This window comes from Malaclemys terrapin, chromosome 10 (genome assembly GCF_027887155.1).
Source record: "Malaclemys terrapin pileata isolate rMalTer1 chromosome 10, rMalTer1.hap1, whole genome shotgun sequence".
Lineage (NCBI taxonomy): Eukaryota > Metazoa > Chordata > Testudines > Emydidae > Malaclemys > Malaclemys terrapin.
The window spans coordinates 49,011,676-49,030,663 of record NC_071514.1 but is presented as its reverse complement, the minus strand read 5'-3'; the positions used below and the strand labels follow the sequence as shown (position 1 = coordinate 49,030,663).

General features: G+C 44.1%; 2 protein-coding genes across 9 annotated transcripts in view; one reads left to right on the top strand and one right to left on the bottom strand.

Moving 5' to 3' along the window:
- Window positions 1-18,988, bottom strand: part of IFT140 (intraflagellar transport 140) — a 228,629-nt gene that overhangs the window by 74,899 nt on the left and 134,742 nt on the right. For 5 of the 6 annotated variants that reach the window (XM_054041948.1, XM_054041945.1, XM_054041949.1 and 2 more), the window contains 4 exons: window positions 16,118-16,274; window positions 11,090-11,221; window positions 9,716-9,751; window positions 7,543-7,742 (listed from right to left, as the gene is read on the bottom strand). In XM_054041948.1, coding sequence (XP_053897923.1) covers window positions 7,543-7,742; window positions 9,716-9,751; window positions 11,090-11,221; window positions 16,118-16,274 — 525 coding nt within the window. The remainder of the gene's footprint in view (window positions 1-7,542; window positions 7,743-9,715; window positions 9,752-11,089; window positions 11,222-16,117; window positions 16,275-18,988) is intronic. The other variant, XM_054041947.1, reaches the window with a different exon arrangement.
- The window catches only part of TMEM204 (transmembrane protein 204), an 80,491-nt gene that overhangs the window by 35,895 nt on the left and 25,608 nt on the right, over window positions 1-18,988 (top strand). The window contains exon 2 of one of the 3 annotated variants that reach the window (XM_054041960.1): window positions 2,316-2,751. The exons of 1 other annotated variant lie outside the window; for it this stretch is intronic. In XM_054041960.1, the coding sequence (XP_053897935.1) occupies window positions 2,316-2,560 (245 nt within the window). In that variant the 3' untranslated portion in view covers window positions 2,561-2,751. Of the gene's footprint in view, window positions 1-2,315; window positions 2,752-18,988 lie in introns of those variants that run through there. One more of the 3 variants, XM_054041959.1, reaches the window with a different exon arrangement.

Sequence of the window (18,988 nt, the reverse complement as noted above, 5' to 3'; positions counted from 1 at the left end):
GAAAGGCAAACCTTCTGTGATAACACTGTTTCCAAGCAATGCTGCTAATGCAGAAAGATAGCGTGCAGACACTGGAAACTTAGGAAAGACTGGCTCATGCATGACTTTTCCTTGCCCATGAACTTAGTGAGATAGTATCTGTAGATCCCTCTTTGGCTGTTTATTGACCTTTGTTTATTTCAGTCTTCCTCTATTATGGGGTCCTTTTGTCCATGTTAATTTCTTCTGTTATAGTGGTGGTTAAGGAAGTGTTTGAGAGAAGAGGAAGCTGTGTTTTACTTAGTAAGCAAGACATATTTGCCTCTTTGTATAAGTTCTTGTCAAACTAAGTCGATCTACAAATTACCTCTCTTAAAAGTTGGTAACTAGCTTTAAATGGGAGGAGAGGAAGGGAAGCATAGAGGGCTGTAAAGCAATTTTGCATTATTGATGCATCCTTCAGGAAGGGCAGTCTTGTTAACACACATGAGACTGGGAGCCACAAGATTTGAGTCCTATCCTTTACTCTACACTACAGATTTCCTGTATGATTAGATAAATCACTTCACCTGTCAGTTTCCTCAGTTTGAAATGGGAAGAATATTATTTACTACTTATGGTGCCTCACAGGAGGTGTGGTGAGAATTTCACTCTTTACTGTTTGTAAAGCACTTTGAGATCTTTGAAAGAAAAGCACTAGAGAAGTGCAAAGTGTTATTATTACACTTACATCACCAGTCTTTGAGTGATTTTACCATTTTCTTTTAGGTTATTAGGTGACTACCACTACCACTTATGTTGGCAAAACTTATGTCACTCAGGGGTGTGAACAAAACACTGCCTGATTGATATAAGTTTTGCAAGCATAAGCACTCATGTGCACAGCACTATGTTGGTGGGACAGTTTCTCCTGCTGACATAGCTACCACTGCTCATTTAGGTGTTTTTATTATGTCGACAGGAGCGCTCTCTCCCATCGGCATAGAGCAGCTACACGAGCAATCTTACAGCATTGATACAGCTGCGCCACTTTAAGTTTGCTAGTGTAGACATAGCCAAAGACTTTGCTTTGGTTGTCACTGGTGCTGGACCTTGCTCTCCCTCGATTTTCCTCCCTCCCGGCTTTTAACCTGAAAACATTTTTTTCAAAAGTTTAATTACCACCATGATGGTGGGGTCCCCCATAGTCTTATATTCTCCATCTCCCTTTCTCTACAATATATTTTTATTCTTTCTATTATGTACCTTCTCTACCTACTTATAGTTTATATGGGTGGTTTGTTTTAAATACTTTTAAAGATGTATTTCTGAATTAATGTAGTTTTCTCAATGATGGAAGTTGCTTTATACATATTTTTAATCAATATACCAACTTGCTGCATTGGCAGGAAGAGTAGGAAAGGCGGCATGAAAAATCATAGGCCTTTGTCACCAATAGTATCAATGAGATACAAGTACTAAAAAGCATACAAAAGAGGATTGGTGGGGCACAGGATATTTTAAATCAGCATGGAAAGAAATAGGCCTGATGTGGAGGGGGCAATCCAGGTACCCACTCTTTTGGTCAAGATATACAATGAGGTTCTGACCATATGGATGTTAAAGAATCTATGGCACACATAGGCGCTGACTCCATGGGTGTTCCAGGGCTGGAGCACCCACATTAAAAAATACGGTGGGTGCTGAGCACCCACCAGCATCCAGTGCCCCACCGCCCCACAGTGCCTCCCGCCCACCAGCGGCCCCTCCGATCAGCACCTTCCCTTCTCTCCCACTGCCTCCCACCCACTGCAGATCAGCTGTTCCGTGCCGTGCAGGAAATACTGGGGAAGGAGGGGGGAGGAGCGAGGGCCGGGCATGCTCAGGGGAGGGGGCAGAACGGGGCAGGAAGAGGCAGGGTGGGGGTAGAGGCTTGGGGGAAGTGGTGGAGCAGGGGCGGGGCCTGTGGCAGAGCTGGGGTGTCAAGCACCCACCACCACATTAGAAAGGCAGCGCCTCTGATGGCACATTTAATAAGTTTAGAAGTGTTATCTCCAGAAACCTGGCCAAAATCAAGCTTGAATATTACATTCCATTTTCCTAAATTTTTCTTGTAGTTTCATCTGGATAATTTATCTTTTTCTGTCCTTATACTGTCCTAAACTGTTGTATAGTGTTTCTATGCTCTGCTAGAAACCTCCTGGGTTTCACTCCAGAGAGGCTGCATGTTTTTGGGTAAAGTGATCCCTGTGTATAATTTCTGAAGCAGTGTGGGATCCTTTGGGGTGAAATGTGCTAGAGAAATTCAAGAGAAGTACCCATTTTGAAAAAGTGTCTCTCTCTCACTCTGCTTGCAGGTTTTGTTCTGGTCATTGGATTGGTAACTTTCTACCGTATAGGGCCCTACACCAACCTGTCCTGGTCTTGCTACCTGAACATTGGGGCCTGCCTCCTGGCCACACTGGCAGCCGCCATCCTCATATGGAACATCCTTCACAGGCGGGAGGACTGCATGGCGCCTCGGGTCATTGTCATTAGCCGCACCCTGACTGCTCACTTCCGCAGGGGGCTGGAGAATGACTATGTTGAGTCACCATGCTGAGAGCATGTGCTTGAAAAGGGAGAGTCCTCTGAGGAGACTTGCATTGGAATTGTTTTCTATAAGTATACACTGTAATTTAAAACTAAGTGTTGAAGGACATCACAAAGCTCACTTCTTTTGTAAAGAGGCCCTCAATTATTATTTGGATGGGCTCCATCTATCTATATATATGTATAATACACATAATATATATATATATATATATATATATATATAATACAGCACCCCTCTTCCTCTACTGTACAATGGAAAAATATTAGGTTGTCAGCACAAGCATCCCGATAGAACTTTACAGCCATATGCCAGGAGTTTTCAACTGTGGCAGAGACAGAGTGAGTGTGGTCAGGGTACTGAAAGTGAGAAAAGGGCAACCTACTACTTTAAATTCTTCCCTTATTTTGAATGAAGTTATCTTGCTCCCTAATAATAATGTAACAAGCTCAAGGGCTCAGCTGTGTTCAGAAGCCTCCTTTGGACCCAATAGATAAACAGTCTGACAGAGCAGGAAATTTGTCATGGGTGTCAAAATTTACAAAAGCATAGTTTGGGCTTAGGTAATGTTTCCTTTAAGGTGAGCCTGACCTATCCAATTTTTAGGAACATCTAATTTGGCTGTAACATTTCTTCCACACTGAAGCATGGAACACAATCTATAACCCCAGAAGCAAGTAATATAATTCTAGCCATTTGTAAATTATAGGAGTGTAAAAAAATTAGTGTGTGTGTTTTCAGACACTGTTTTGTCCTTAAAAACAGAGACTTTGGGAGTGTTTAAGTTAATTTTGCAGGCAGCTAGAGGTGCCATTAACATTGAAAGAGAGGTACACAGCTAAAACTTCCTACCCACTGTGCTGAAAGTGCACTCCATTGTTTACACTGTGGGTTAATAGCTATGGGAAAAGGTTTTACCGTGACCTGCCCATACCCCCAAATATACTATTAACTTATTTTGTCAGAAATGGCTACTATGAATGAATATACTAAATTCTCTTTTCCCACAAAGTGCGCAGACTTGGCATGCAATTTTCAAACTTGGGTGCCTAAGTCAGCATGTTCATTCTGCACATGCTGGCACACTGGCACCTAAAGCAGATACTTGGGAGCATAATTACCTCACAAATGCAAATCAGAGCACCCAAATTTGAGAACTGGGCATTTAAGAATTGATACTTGCAGGTCAGACCCCTCAGTGCCAAATAAACTGGTGGGACCTGAAAGTATTCAACACCTTGCAAGATCAGATCTCTAGTACATAAGTGTGATGCTATACAGCATGATGGCTCATGTCAACAATGTGCAGGTAGTATCAGGCAGCAAATCAGCAAGCCAAAAAGTACACTGCAGAAGTCCCTAAATACAAGAGTTAGAAAAGGACAAGCAGCAATGAGAAATGTTTTTAAAACTTCCAGTATAAGATGTTACCTTGATCATACTCACTGATAAGACTGAATGACTATGAGCTGCGAACGTTATAAAATCTCTCTCTGAGGCTGTTATGCTGCTCCCAGCTGAATTCTCTGCTTTTCATCTTTGTCACTGTCTCCCTTATATTTTGCTTCACTTTGTTAAAAAGTGGTCATCAAGTGGCTCTTGAGTTCTATTCTGCCCCCAAATTCTCACGTAATAAGGAATGCAGTCTCAGTTGCCACTCTGCACGATGCCCAAAATCAGTAGCGCTCTACAGAGCTTGATGCTCTAGAACCAAGGACTTCTAGAATTCAGCCCCCCACAATACATTGCTCTAGAGAGCAGAGTTCTATAAAGCTGATAATTTTTTTCTTATACCGGTTTATAAAAAACAACAGAAGTTTGTTTCCATTTCCCTGACTTATTTTACAGAAAAGCAAGGTATTTTCTAAAAATAATTGTGCTATAATTACAGTTTTTAAAAATAAAGTATTGGAATATTTAAGACATATTATTTCAGCTAATATTGCAATATCTATATTATAATATGTATATTAAAATTTAAAAGTCACCTATGTGGTCAGTAACATTGTAATACTTGGTATTACTGTGTTTATTTTAAATGTATAAATAAAGTGGTGAATGTTCAATTCCCTTTAGATTATGTATTTTGTATTTGAATGGCAAATAATAAGATCAATCATTATCAATCATGTTTTATCTGTTTAACAAAAGAGAATCCACATGGTCAGAATGTTTTATTTGCAAATCTGTCCTTGAAAAGTGATGGCTATCCTTTGTAACATTTGAAAACTAATTATTTTAATCAGAGGTGCACTGTGATAACAAGTGACAAGGTGTGTGTTTACCCCAGACATCTGAATCCATCAGGTGCATTGAAAGGCCCATGGCCAGAGGCCAAGTGTTTTTAACAGACCAAGAAGTGTAGTTAAGTCCTGACTTGTGCAGCTGTATAATATGCCTGAACAACTGCATCATTCAGCACACATTAATATTTTCATAATGTCCATTTTGTAATGAATCATGATTCAGGTTAGATGTATTCAACATACCATAAAATTATCTACATATAGTAGGAAGGGAGCCTGAGACATAAGCCCTTGTATCCAAGACCTGGTGTGAGGCCTGAACAAAAGTAGTGGTCAAGCTTTGCTGATATAGAACATAGTAGCAAAGTTAGCAGAGGTCAGGCTCTGCCTGCTTGCAAGCTCACAGGACCTGGCAAGAACAGGGCTGGTATTGCAAAAAACACACACATTCCTAAAAAAGGCTAGGCACAGGACACTCACACAAACACATTCCAAAAGTATGGTACCAGAACAACCCGACAGTCAATATGGTACAAACACTCCCCCACCCCCCAAAGATAACAAGAACACATTGACCTCTCTTAAAGATAAGGTCAGGATGACAGTGTGATGAATAGAGATGTTTTGATTGAGCCAACATATACAAGGTAATGGGTGGTAACAAGCCACATGAGGGGGCAGTAACTAACTATGTCAGAGGGGCAATATGTAACTTGTTTGTATCGGTGTATAAAATGGAGTCTCAGAGAGTGTGTCTTTAGCTGGCCTAGGGGACAGTGGAAAGTCCCACCACTAATAATATATGGAGATATACCTCTCTCATAGAACTGGAAAGGACCTTGAAAGGTCATTGAGTCCAGTCCCCTGCCTTCACTAGCAGGACCAAGTACTGTCCCTGAATTTTTTTTTTTTTTTTTTTGCCCCAGATCCCTAAATAGCCCCTCAAGGATTGAACTCACAACCCTGGGGTTTAGCAGGCCAATGTTCAAACCACTGAGTTATCCCTCCCCCCTAACTGAGCTAGTCCATTGCAACAGGCATATATGTGTTAGTGTACCTATAACCATTGAGCCAGGGCATTAGGACCGTGCTTTGTTGATAAAAAAACTCACTGAGTGCCTTCATAACTTAACGGTGACACGGGTTGGGTCACAGAAACCCGCTTGGGGCTGCCAACTGATGTGCCAAGACTACTTCTGCCCCTGCTTTCCCTGCCCTCTCAGCTTGGGACTCCAGCACTCTCTCTTGTTGAGCCAGACATGCCAGTCTGCTCCAACACAGACCCAGGGTCTGAACCACATGCCCCAAAGCTGCAGACTTAACTGAAAGCAACTTAAGAAGTGTTCCTGTCTTTAACACTCAGATGCCCAACTCCCAATGGGGTCCAAACCCCAAATAAATCCATTTTACCCTGTATAAAGCTTATCTCTGATAGAGAGATATGCACAGCTGCTTGCCCCATCCACCCAGGTATTAATACATACTCTGGGTTAATTAATAAGTAAAAAGTGATTTTATTAAATACAGAAAGTAGGATTTAAATGGTTCCAAGTAGTAACAGACAGAAAAAAGTGAATTGTGAACAAGTCTATGTCTATGTCTAATACAGTAATAAAACTGAATACAGATAAAATCTCACCCTCAGAGATGTTTCAATAAGTTTCTTTCACAGACTGGAAGCCTTCCTAGTCTGGGCACAATCCTTTCCCTGGTATAGCCCTTGTTCCAGCTAGGAGATTTCTCATGATGGCCGCCCCCTTTGTTCTGTTCCACCCACTTATATAGCTTTGGCACCAGGCGGGAATCTTTTGTCTCTCTGGTCGCCCCCCCCCTTCTAAATGGAAAGACACCAGGTTAAAGATGGATTCCAGTTCAGATGACATGATCACGTCACTGTAAAACTTCGTTACCCACTTGCCAGCACACACCTATACAGGAAGACTTACAAGTAAAACAGAGCCATTTACAGACAATTGTCCTGGTTAATGGGAGCCATCAAGATTCCAAACCACCATTAATGGCCCACACTGCATAATTACAATAGGCCCTCAGCGTTATATTTCATATTTCTAGTTTCAGATACAAGAGTGATACATTTATACAAATAGGATGACCACACTCAGTAGATTATAAGCTTTGTAATGATACCTTACAAGAGACTTTTTGCATGAAGCATATTCCAGTTACATTATATTCATACTCATTAGCATATTTTCATAAAATCATATAGCGTGCAATGTCACAAACGGATCTTGTGGTCATTAGGCAGTTTGCTTGATGTCTGCTGTGCCAGCTATCTATGCAGAGCTGGGTCAGCACACAGAGAGAACACACGCAGTCAACATCTGACAACACTACCAATTAATAGCATTAAAATTAACATGAGCATGGGTACGAAGATGAGATGTCCAATATCATACAGTCATAGAAGTTCATTTGACTGCTGCTGACCATGCCAGGTACATCCCATCTGCTGTACTGCTAGATGCACTAGGTATGTCCTGACATTTCATTGTTCTCAGTGGATGACACCACCATGACAGGTATAGTACAAGACCAGCAAAGAAAAAGTTAATATAATACCTAAAGGGTAAAGGTTTCAGCTTGTTTAGGACGACAGAGTGTGAATGAGGGCAAAGAGAAGGAGGAAAAATTAAAGAAGTCTAAAGGGAACAAAACTTCATATGACTCAAGTGAAAATAAATCCCACCACTAAATGAGTCATTACAAATATTTAGATCCCACCTTTTGATGAGTTTGATGGATTTGAAGGCCTCATCCATGTCCCCAATTGTTAGATAGAAGCTGAAGTTCAGCATAGCTTCACGGGTAGTTTTGTCACACTCTTCCAGACCAATGAAATCTCTCATGGGCCTTTTGGCAACCATTTGTGAGAGTTGTACTGAGCCAGATTCCACTTGTGCTTCTTTCTCGGCTTCTCCTGGCTGAAAGGAAAACTACCATCACTCAGGTGCCAAGCAGGCTTCAACACACTCCCTTGACCTACAGATACAGATTTCTACAAGATTTTAACCATATGACTACTTGAAGTCAATGACAAAACTCCCTTAAACTTAAATGGGAGGAGGGTCAAACTCTTAAAGTTGTCAGAATAATTAATACTATACTACTTTTCAAAGTGCCTTTGAATATAGGAAGGAGTGTTTCTAAAAATTACTAAAGCACATAAGTCATGAGGCTCAACATTTGTATTTCATCAGTTAGAGATAATAGATTTGTACAGTATCCCAGAAGGAGCAGGAGTAACTATTACAGTTAAGGTTGCATTATAGTTTCTATAATAACCCCTACATTTCTAAACCTTTCAGGCTGAAAGTTTCTATGACTGGTCTCTGCCCAATGGTGAATTTATTTTTTAAGTTAACTATCCAGAACCTCTTATTTTTTACTCCTGTGTTCCCATTATTAGTACTCAGATTCACAACCATATTCCACAAAAATGGCAAATTTGGAGTCCCTGGAGCCTCAGTAAGATCTAAATTACAACTCCACTCAGAGCCACCACAGGGCAATTTAACTATTCTTCTGAACAAAACAAGAGATATCCCTTTGTTGTGTCACCAGCACCAAATAGTTTCTTCAGGTTTTAAGAATTAACTTTTCACAAGCCAAACACAATGAAACATCTTGGTCTGAGCCACCGTGGATGCGGAACCATCCTCATTCTAACTAATTTAGGCAGTCTATTCAAGCCATTTTCACTGCCAGAGAAGTGTAGGGAAAAGCCATATGTTAATATTTAAGGGAGTTAATCTAAAAACTATGCCAGAGCACATTTAAAGCCACATATTAATGAATAAAACACCTGAAGTATTAGCCAGACTAAGTAATGAAAACCACAGTGCAAATGAGTGTTAGATACAATTTGGGGAATTCCTGGTTCAGGAGAGGCAAAGACATTGTTAGGTCGACTTACAGTCACCATAGTAATTACTAAGGTGGTTCATGTCCACACTACTCTCCTTCTGTCGGTGGAGTGCGCGTCCTAACCAGAAGCACTTCTACTTAAGAGGGGCAGTGTGGGGGGCTGAGAGCCCAGACTCTCAACTCTGCCCAGCTGAACCCCCACCGCCCACGGGCTCTCCGTGGGGAGCCAGGAGCCTCGGTGCAGCTAGGCTCCGTGCAGAGAACCGGGACCCCGCAGAGTGGGCAGTACCCAGGATCCCTGCAGGGAGTGGGGAGTCGGGTGGGTGCAATCTGACTTAGAACAGGGAGCTGGGTTGGGACCACCCTCCCAGCAGGGAGCCAGGCGGGCACAGCCCGGCTCAGAGCGGGGACACTGGGGGGGGCAGCCTGGCTGTAAGTGGAGCAGGCACAGCCCAGGGGGGCAGCCCAGCTCAGAGCAGGGAGCCTGGGCAGTAGCACGTCTGGGAGCAGCGAGCCAAGAGACCAGGGGGAAGCTGGGCTCCAGCTGGAGCCCCGCCACCTTCCCCGGGGTGACAGCCCAAGCTGTGAGCTGGGCTTTCTTGTGAATTTCACGGCTCCAGCATGGAGTAAGCAAGTAACCTGCAGGGTCTACACAGACACAGTTGCCCTAACTACACCAACATAAGCCCTATGCCTTTCATGGAGGTGGTGTTATTATGGCGATGTAGCAGGGCACTTACATAGGTGGGATCAAGACTATAGTCTGGACCCTGACATAATTTGGTCGATGTAAGCTGCCTTATGTCGACCTAACTCTGTAGTGTAGACCAGATCTAAGACAGGTTGGTTGTGTCAAATGGACTTTTCCATGTTTAAAATAGTCACAAGACTAGGATATGTTTACTGTGTCAGTAAATAAATAACAAGTAATTCAGCCTTTAAAAGAAATGTACTGATTGAAAAAAAAAATGGAGGGGGAAAAGAGGTAGATAAATGAAGACTGTGGAAGGGGGCAGTTATAGATACTTACAACAGGCTTATAGACACATCCTCTCCGAAACAACAACTAATGGCAGCAAAAAACAATACAGAAGGAGAAAGAGAGAGGTAAAAATTAAAGTAAAATATAAACATAGAGCATGAAGAAAAACATGCATAAGGTGGAATTGGAATGTAGCAGCTCTTTTTTTCCATCTTGCAATTTATGGAAAGGGAAAACAAAATTAGATGTAATCCAGATAAAAGCCAGTTCTGCTTGGAAAGGTTATTGTATTCTATTTATTAGAAACAGGTTTGGGTTGCAAAGTTCTGGCTCTAAATTCCCCAAAGTTTGAGACAATCCAGATATAGGTTTCTTGTGTAGTCTCTTTTCTTAAGAGATTAGGAGCTAACCACAAAGTTTGGATCCACATTCAAACTTATCAAAAGTTACAGGCAGGACCGGCTCCAGGCACCAGCTTACCAAACAGGTGCTTGGGGCGGCACATCTGGCTCTTCGGCGGCAATTTGGCAGTGGGTCCCTCACTCCCGCTTGGAGCGAAGGACCTCCTGCTGAAGTGCCGCAGATCGCAACTTTTTTGTTTGGTTGGTTGGTTTTTGTTTTGTGGGGGGGTGGGGGTGGCTGCTTGGGGCGGCAAAAACCCTGGAGCCGGCCCTGATTACAGGGTGGTTGAGTGTAACTTGCACCAATTAGGCATTCAATGGTAGTGGAAGATGAGTGTAACTTATACCCATTTGGTATTTAGTGGGGACTAAATTCAGTCCTGATGTAAGTAGGTTGCAGCTCCTATTGAAGTTAATAGGAACTGCACCTATTTATGCCAGAGTTAAATTTTACACCCAAGAGTATCAGGGATGGTGCAGGCATAAATAAAAGTAGAAACGGGATTATTTTACACTTTTGTTAGTTGGTTTTCCTGATAACTGCTCCATCTCTTTAGCTTGTATATCACTCACCTTTTGCACACCCATGGAATGCCAGATTAGTTCAATTTACATTACATTGTCAATACATCCATTTTATTACTATCTTTGGGTATGACCATACTGTGATAAAAGACCCAAGGACTCGGGCTCACAAGGCTAAGGCTGCAGGCTTCAAGAACCTGCAAAGGGGGAGGGTCTCAGAGCCCAGCCTCCAGCCTGAGCCTGAATATCTACAATGCAATTTTTAGTCTTGCAGCCTGAGCCCCGTGAGCCTGAGTCAACTGACCTGAGCTCTGAGATTTCGGGTCACAGTTTTTTTTATTGCAGTATAGAAATATCCTTTGTCACAACTTTCATTGGCGCTGCACCTACTTACTCCAAGCTCCATTTGGCTGTATCTGGCCTCAAGTGCAAAGAAAGGTGTCAGCATGTGGTTGTGGCAGAAGTAGAAAAGGATGTCCTCTTTGTGATCTCTCACCTTTTTTGCAAAGTAATAATGTGGCACCTCGATGCCCAGAAGAGCCTGGTAGGTTGAAGGCAACGGGAAGCTGTCCTGAAGCAAAAGGCCATGCTCTTCAGTACTGAAGAATGATATAATTAAAACATCCGGCTGGAAGGGGAAATAAAATATTGTTTTGTTTTTATTTTCCATTTTCAATTGGCAGAGTCTTCACTTGAACAAAAACACCACACAAACACCTGCTGGTGAGGGCAGAGCAACAGGCTTCCTCCCTACAGTAAGTGGCCAGCAAGTCATTCTACACTTTAAACTATGTTTGCATTGGGCCAGTCATCTCTGCCTCTCAGAAACCAGCCTACCCATCCCTGAAGAGGGAAGTCCCAGTAGCACACTCCTGCTCCAGAAGTCTCTGTTTTAAAGACCCAACATAGGCATAAAGAAATACTCACAACTGCTTTTAAGTTATTTTTAATCCAGCATCATTCCTAGTGCCATTTTAAAAGCTCAAAATGTTTCACTACAGACATTCTTTTCTAAGGGTATGTCTACACAGCCGACATTAAAAAGCTGCCACTTTAATGTGGCTGTGTTGTCACGGCTCCAGCTCTCCCAGAGCTATAATAAAACCATCTCCACGAGGGGAATAGCTACCAGCACAATCTACACTGCCACTTTACAGTGTTGAAACTTGTATTGCTCAGCGGGGTGTTTTTTCAAGCGTAGACAAGTTTTTCAGTGTAGACAAGGCCTAAGGCTTTAGTTGTCATTCAGCAACCAAAACATAGATGCCTACTATTTAACCTTCTGTGTGCATAACAATATCCCTGGAGATCAGTAACCCTCCCTGTAGGTTTGAAGAACAATATTTGTTAGTTTACTATTGCTGCTCAGCAGTAGCAGGAGCTCACAGATTGTTTTGGGTTATCACACCAATATCAGAGTTATTTGCTAATTCAGCAAAGCACTTAAGCACACACTTAACTTGAAGCATCTAGTCCCAACTGAAGTCAGTGGAACCACTCACACGTTTAATATTAAACACAAGTTTAAGTGCTTTGCTGAATAGAGGGTCTCAAACTAAATATTATTTGACCCTTTTCTGCTTCTTTATGTTTAAAGACCCAAAATTATTTAAACGCTAAACATTTTGTTCTGCTTCTTCTTCATATTAGAAGCATCAAGTCTTTATTTCCTTCTCTTTGCTGGAGCAGGGCTGGCTCTAGGTTTTTTGCCGCCCCAAGCAAAAAAATTTTGGCTGCCCCCCGTCCCAGCCCTGGGCTCCTCGCCACACCGCCCTGGGCCTTCCCCCCCACCCTCCCGACCCGCACCCCCCGCTGCCCCAGCCCTGGGTTCTCCCCCACACACACCCTGCCACCCCAGCTCTGAGCTTCCCCCCACGCCTCACCATTGCCCTCCCCCCCCCACCTCCTGCCACCCCAGCCCTGGGTTCTCCGCCCCCCCCCCCCCACTGCACCCTCCTGCCGCTACAGCCCTGGGTCACTGGTTACTTGCTCCCAGGGAGGGTCATTCAGCAGAAATTTTGGATGTGCACAGACAGGATTGGTTCCCATATGGTTACAGAACTGCAGTAAAGTGGAACAATTTTCAGCTTGTGTGATTGGAGGATATCTGGATGCATATTATAAGACTGTCCTACATAAATGAGGAAAAGTTGAGGTGCCTTTATTATTCTTTTGTTCCACTCTTTCTTTTTATGGGGAATTTGCCAATGCAATATCACTGTCTTCCTTTTAAATAAACAAAAGGCAATGGCTGTTGAAAATAGCAATTCCAGTCCTAATAACCACTGGGAAGCATTTCTTGCTCAATTTTATCCTACTTTTTCTACAGCAAGTTACAGTGAATCAGTATATTTGATTTGGGAGAAATGAAGTAACAGCTGCCCAAACTGAACTTGAGCACTCCTGAATTTTGAGGTGTTCAAATCTGAAAGGCTGGTGCTGGGGGGAGCTGTGGCTCCGTAGGGGAGCATGGCAGCATGTATGCAGCAGCATGTCTGGCACTGCGCGAAGCCAGACACGCTGGTCTGAGTGGCACGGTAAGGGGGCTGGGGGGTTGGAGAAGGGGTAGCGGGTTTGGGGGGGCAGTCAAGGGACAGGGAGCAGGGGGGGTTGGATGGGGCGGAGGTTCGGGGGGCAGTCAAGGGACAGGTAGAAGGGGGGTTAGATGGGTCAGGGGTTCGGGGGGCAGTCAGGGGACAGGCAGCAGTTGGATAGTCATGGGACTCCCAGGGGTTTGTCAGGGGACAGGTAAGGGGTGGAGTCCTAGGGGGGAAGTTGGGGGGGGGTCTCAGGAGGGGGCAGTTGGGGACAAGGAGAAGGGAGGCTTAGATAGGGGGTGGGGTCTTGGGAGGGGGCAATCAGGGGACAAGGACCAGTGGGGCTTAGATAGGGGGTGGAGTCCTGGGGGGCAGTTGGGGCAGGGGTCCCAGGAGGGGATGATCAGGGGACAGGGAGCAAGGGGGTTGGATGGGTTGGGGTTTCTGTGGGGGGCAGTTGGAGGGAGTGGATGGTGGCAGGGTGGGGGCTACCCTCCCTCCCCAGGGAGTGTCCTATTTTTTGAATGTTAAAATATGGTATCCCTACCCTTCACAGTGCAGCTCTCTATTCAAAGCAGGCTGCAGCGTGAGGTCTCAGCTTCCTCACTCCCTTCCTCTCTTTCCTGTTGGTAGTGGCCAAGGGAATGCTGGGAAATGTAATTCTTTCCCTGCTCCAGGGCTGGCTCTATAGGCAGGGAGCTAACCAAGGAACTACAGCTCCCAGGGCCCCCTGTTGGTTCTCAGCTCCCATGCTGGATCCCTGCCGCCCCTGCAAATGGGCTGCCCCAAGCACGTGCTTGCTTTGCTGGTGCCTAGAGCTGCCCCTGGCTGGAGAACCTTGACAAGGTCTCCGGAGGACCAGAATGTGATACCACAAAAGACTGCAACCTAAACTTCACCTATCACTTCCCCACTATTCAGATTTTCCAAAGATTTTGCCAAGATCACGCAGCAAAGAGAAATGTAAGGGCTTGATATGTCTAATCTGGAGAGGATTATGGCAGGATTATGCATGGTTCTGGTCTGGAAGGGGCAACATGGACCTATACAGTTTAGATGCAAGGAACAATTGTAGGGATCCCCACCAGAGAGCAGATGAGGAGGAAGCATTGTCAGGGTAGTGAAGTCAGGAGTGCTGCAAGCACATTAGCAAGGAAGAGCCTTTGATTTATTTGACAGGCTCTCTGGTAAAATTAAATCTTGGCAACATTTAGTATTAATTCACCACTTTAAAAAAAATGTAAAAAAAGCAGATAAGAGCCATTTCTGGGAAGTGCAATAAAGAGGTATAAAGGCTGTCTCAAAGAAGCAATATAGAGGAAATACTTTTTTTTTTTTTGGTACTTTGTAGTTCAACTTTAACTGAAGGGTCTTTATCATTCTAAGTAAACATATCTCGTTACTAGAGATGGGTCCAAGAGACAAAATTTGGATCCATATTTCAAAATGGAATGGTGTTTCAGATCTGGGATTTTGGGTTTGATCCACTGATAAACAGACCTCACTTGCACAATTCTAATCCAGATCCAAGCTTGGATTTTGAATATCCCCAAATTTCAGATATTGGTTCAGACCCACATCTACCTGCGACACTGAGATTTGGGTTCCTTCATAGCGTTATGTCCCTTTCTCTCTTACTTTGTAACTTGCAGTGTTTTTCATGTTTTTTCTCAGCTATATATACTTATGGGGGAAAACCCCCACAGATGAGCAATGAAGAGCCGCATTAGAGCCTTCTGCAAACCCTCCAGAAAAGCCCCAATGATCTCATGATGAAAATCAATATCTTTGAGTTTCTGTGGGAATAAACAAAACTAAAACACCCTGGGCTGTTTGTTCTGATTTGAGCTTACAAAAAACACAATATGAGTGCTCTAGGTAGTTTCAGGAAAAACATTTTGAACTAGCCTCCTGCTCATAAGATTTTCCTATTTTCTTACCACGAGTTCTAATATTTTCAGCATGAACCCTGTGGTGGGGCGATTACCCCACACCTAGAGAGACTGGGCTGCGGCAGGCCTAGGCGCCTGCGTAGACGCGCGGCCAATCAGGAGAGGGCTTACTGGGAGCCAATAAGAAGACAGATTGGAGCCAGCCAATCAGGGCCCGGCTTAGCCATATAAAAGGCTGCCCAGAGCAGGAGCAGTCAGTCTGTCCCAGGCCTTCGGAGGGGAAGGTCTGTCTCCAGAGCTGGGAGGCCAGCACCACGGACAGCGCAGTGCAGGCCAGCCTGAGAGAGTGGGAGAAGGCCCTACTCTATAGCCTGCTAGGCGGCAGGCCTGGGAGGAGGAGGCCTAGCGTAGCGAAGGGCTGTTGGAGAAGCGGTCCAGAGGGATAGTCAGAGGAGGAAGGAGAAGGAAGACAGTGAGACTGTCACACGAGGGCCTCTGGACCGGGACTCAGAGTAGTGGGCGGGCCTGAGTCCCCTCCCCCCCTTTTTCCCCCTTTGTTTGCTGTGCTACCCCACGCACAGCCACGGGCCGCAGGGAGCGGCCGGTCAGAACCACACCAGATCCTAGATGGTGAGGATCGGACTTGAAGGTGTGGGGCTGTTGTTTACCCCCCCCCCCCCCCCCCCCCGGAAGGGGGTGTGATTGGACAGAGGGACACTGTCGGAGGGCAGTGCTCCGGAAGAGGACGCCGACGTCAGGAGCAACGCAAGTCCGTGCAGTCCACAGAGGCGAGACGACAGGCAGAACGCCACCCAAAGAGGGCGCTCTACTGGCGCAAAACTAATTCCCCGAAGCGGCCAGGAGGAGGCGCCACAGCGGTGAGCTACCGACCCTGTCACAAACCCCCCTGCTAACAACAAAATGTATTATGACCAATAGAAGTCACAAGTACTGGACTCTTAAAAGTTTGTTTGGCTGCTACCTTCTGTGCACCGGATCACAGTATCTACACAGATAATTTAGTGAAGGCCAGAACCAATAGTTTATTACTGGGATAAAAACAAATCAGAGCAGAGCAAGAGAAAAAAAACATACTGTGCTTTCTGAGCTCTCTGTCTGCCGCTGCTGCTTGTCTGGAAACTGCAGGCTTGGTTCAAGGACTGCTTCACATACAAAAAGTCTTGGTTCACCATGGTCCCAAAAGTGGCTAACAGGGATGCGATCTTGCAGTTCTGGATGCTCAGTAACACTCCTGCAAAATCAAACGGAGGACAAACATGTAAAGACAGGTGGAACATGTCCCGGGCTGCTTATTCAATTCATTAACATAAATGAGGGATGAAACATACCATGGGATAGCCCCAAAACTATCATCATATATATAATATAAATGTTTAAAATTTCCTAAAAGTGCAGTCAAGGTACAATAAACTATCATAATAAACACAAATATTCATTGTATTAGGTTCAACCTCATAATAGCAATGCAAAGAGTTCCAGGTTTGACACATTACTCAAGTATTTATAGCTTGCCCAACACTTTCATATCACATGTCCTCTTATGTATTTTATTTCACAACACATTTATTGAATCCCCTGGGAAAGATGTATAATACTCACTCCTGGTGTTTTTTCTTTAGGAGTACTGGGTTACTAGCTGTCAGGCTGAATCCCCACTCTGTCACTCCGAGTGCAGAAGTGGGGCCCGCAAGGATTTTAAAAATAAATACTTGCCACTCCAGGCTTGTATTAAACTCCCAAGGTTACAGCTTTTCTCTGACCTTGGCTTGGTAAACGCAGCCACCACCCAAATGCAACAAAAGTCCCTTTGAACCCAGGAAGGAGCACTTGGGAATACCTCCCTGTGGAGTGCCCTCAAGCCCTTTCACACACACACCTTCCGGGGAAGAGCTGAAAAAGGAAACAAAGGAAATTAGCTGCGGCTACCAGCTAATCAAACAACATGCACAAACCTCTTAGGACACCAAAAATCCAATCCTGTTCTTAAAAAAGGTAAATTTTACTAAAAACAAAAAGAAAGAAAATACTGTGACGGATTGGATCACAGAAAGCCCCTTAGGGCTGCCAACTGATGTGCCAAGACTACTTCTGCCCCTGCTTTCCCTGCCAGCTTGGGACTCCAGCGCCCTGTGTTGTTGAGCCAAACATGCCAGTCTGCTCCAACACAGACCCAGGGTCTGAACCATGTGCCCCAAAGCTGCAGACTTAACTGAAAGCAACTTGAGAAGTGTTCCTGTCTTTAACACTCAGATGCCCAACTCCCAATGGGGTCCAAACCCCAAATAAATCCGTTTAACTCAAATTGTTCGCCCTCTATAACGCTGATAGAGAGACATGCACAGCTGTTTTTGCCCCCCCCCCCCAAGGTATTAATGCATACTCTGGGTTAATTAATAAGTAAAAAGTGATTTTATTAAATACAGAAAGTAGGATTTAAGTGGTTCCAAGTAGTAACAGACAGAACAAAGTGAATTACCAAGCAAAATAAAATAAAATGCGCAAGTCTATGTCTAATACGGTAAGAAGACTGAATACAGATAAAAACCTCACCCTCAGAGGAATTCCAGTAAGCTTCCTTTTACAGACTAGTCTCCTTCTAGTCTGGGTCCAGCAATCACTCACACCCCCTGTAGTTACTGTCCTTTGTTCCAGTCTCTTTCAGGTATCCTTGTGGGTGGGGAGAATCTCTCTTTAGCCAGCTGAAGACCAAATGGAGAGGTCTCCCAGGGGTTTAAATAGACTTTCTCTTGTGGGTGGAGACCCCCTCCTCTCTCCTATGCAAAGTCCAGCTCCAAGATTGAGTTTTGGAGTCACATGGGCAAGTCACATGTCCATGCATGACTCAGTTTTTACAGGTAGCAGCCATTGTTTACATGCTACCCTGAACGTCCTCAGATAGACTTCTTATGTGGATTGGAGCTTTCCAGGATTTATTGTCCTTTAAGTGTTTCTTGATTGGGCACTTAATTTGTACATTCCTTTCTCACGAAACTGATCAAATGCTTTACTAAGGCTACTTAGAAATCAAGCAAGTACACAGCCAATATTCATAACTTCGAATACAACAATGGCACATGCATGCAAATAGGATGAATAGATTCAGTAGATCATAACCTTTACAGAGATATGTTACATGGTGTATGTAGCATAAATCATATTCCAGTTATGTCATAGATATACATTCACAAGCATATTTCCATGAAGCCTTATGGGGTGCACCATCACAAAGCCTGGAACTTAGGCTTTTGCTAAGATTTTAAAAGAGCAATTCCAAAAATCAAGCACCCAAAATAGCTTTCTTGGGGTTCAACTTAAAGGTTACAAGCAAGCAAAAGCATCTGGGGTTATCGCAGAAGAGTCCACAAGCCAATAAGCAATAACCCTAATCACATCTAGCTAAACATTCTGATCTACTTACACACTGGAGTTCAGATAAGTAGTTCTAGGCATGATCTGATGACTTATAATCATACCTGGCTTGGCTGCTGTGGCCCTTCGGCCCAGAGAGAACAGACAAAGGGAAAGTTTCTTTTCCAATTTTAAAAAGTTCTATCTTCCCATTGGCTCTTTTGGTCAGGTGCCCACTTTTTTTCTTTACCTGGGGGACTTTTTAACCCTTTACAGGTAAAGCAAGTAAAGAACAGCTCCCAAGAGGTATTTTACAGCTAACTGGCTGGCTGGGTGTCGATCAAAGAGAGCTATCCCCCCACTTTATTTATTACTAGGGTGACCAGATAGCATATGTGAAAAATTGGGATAGGGCTGGGGGGGTAATAGGTGCATATATAAGAAAAAGTCCCAAATATCGGGACTATCCCCATAAAATCAGGACATCTGGTCACACTATTTATTACACTAGCCAAACATACTAATAAATGGGACTCGGCCCCACCCTGCTTGTAATACAAGTAATACATGGCTGATGTATTGTCCGTGAGAACTGAA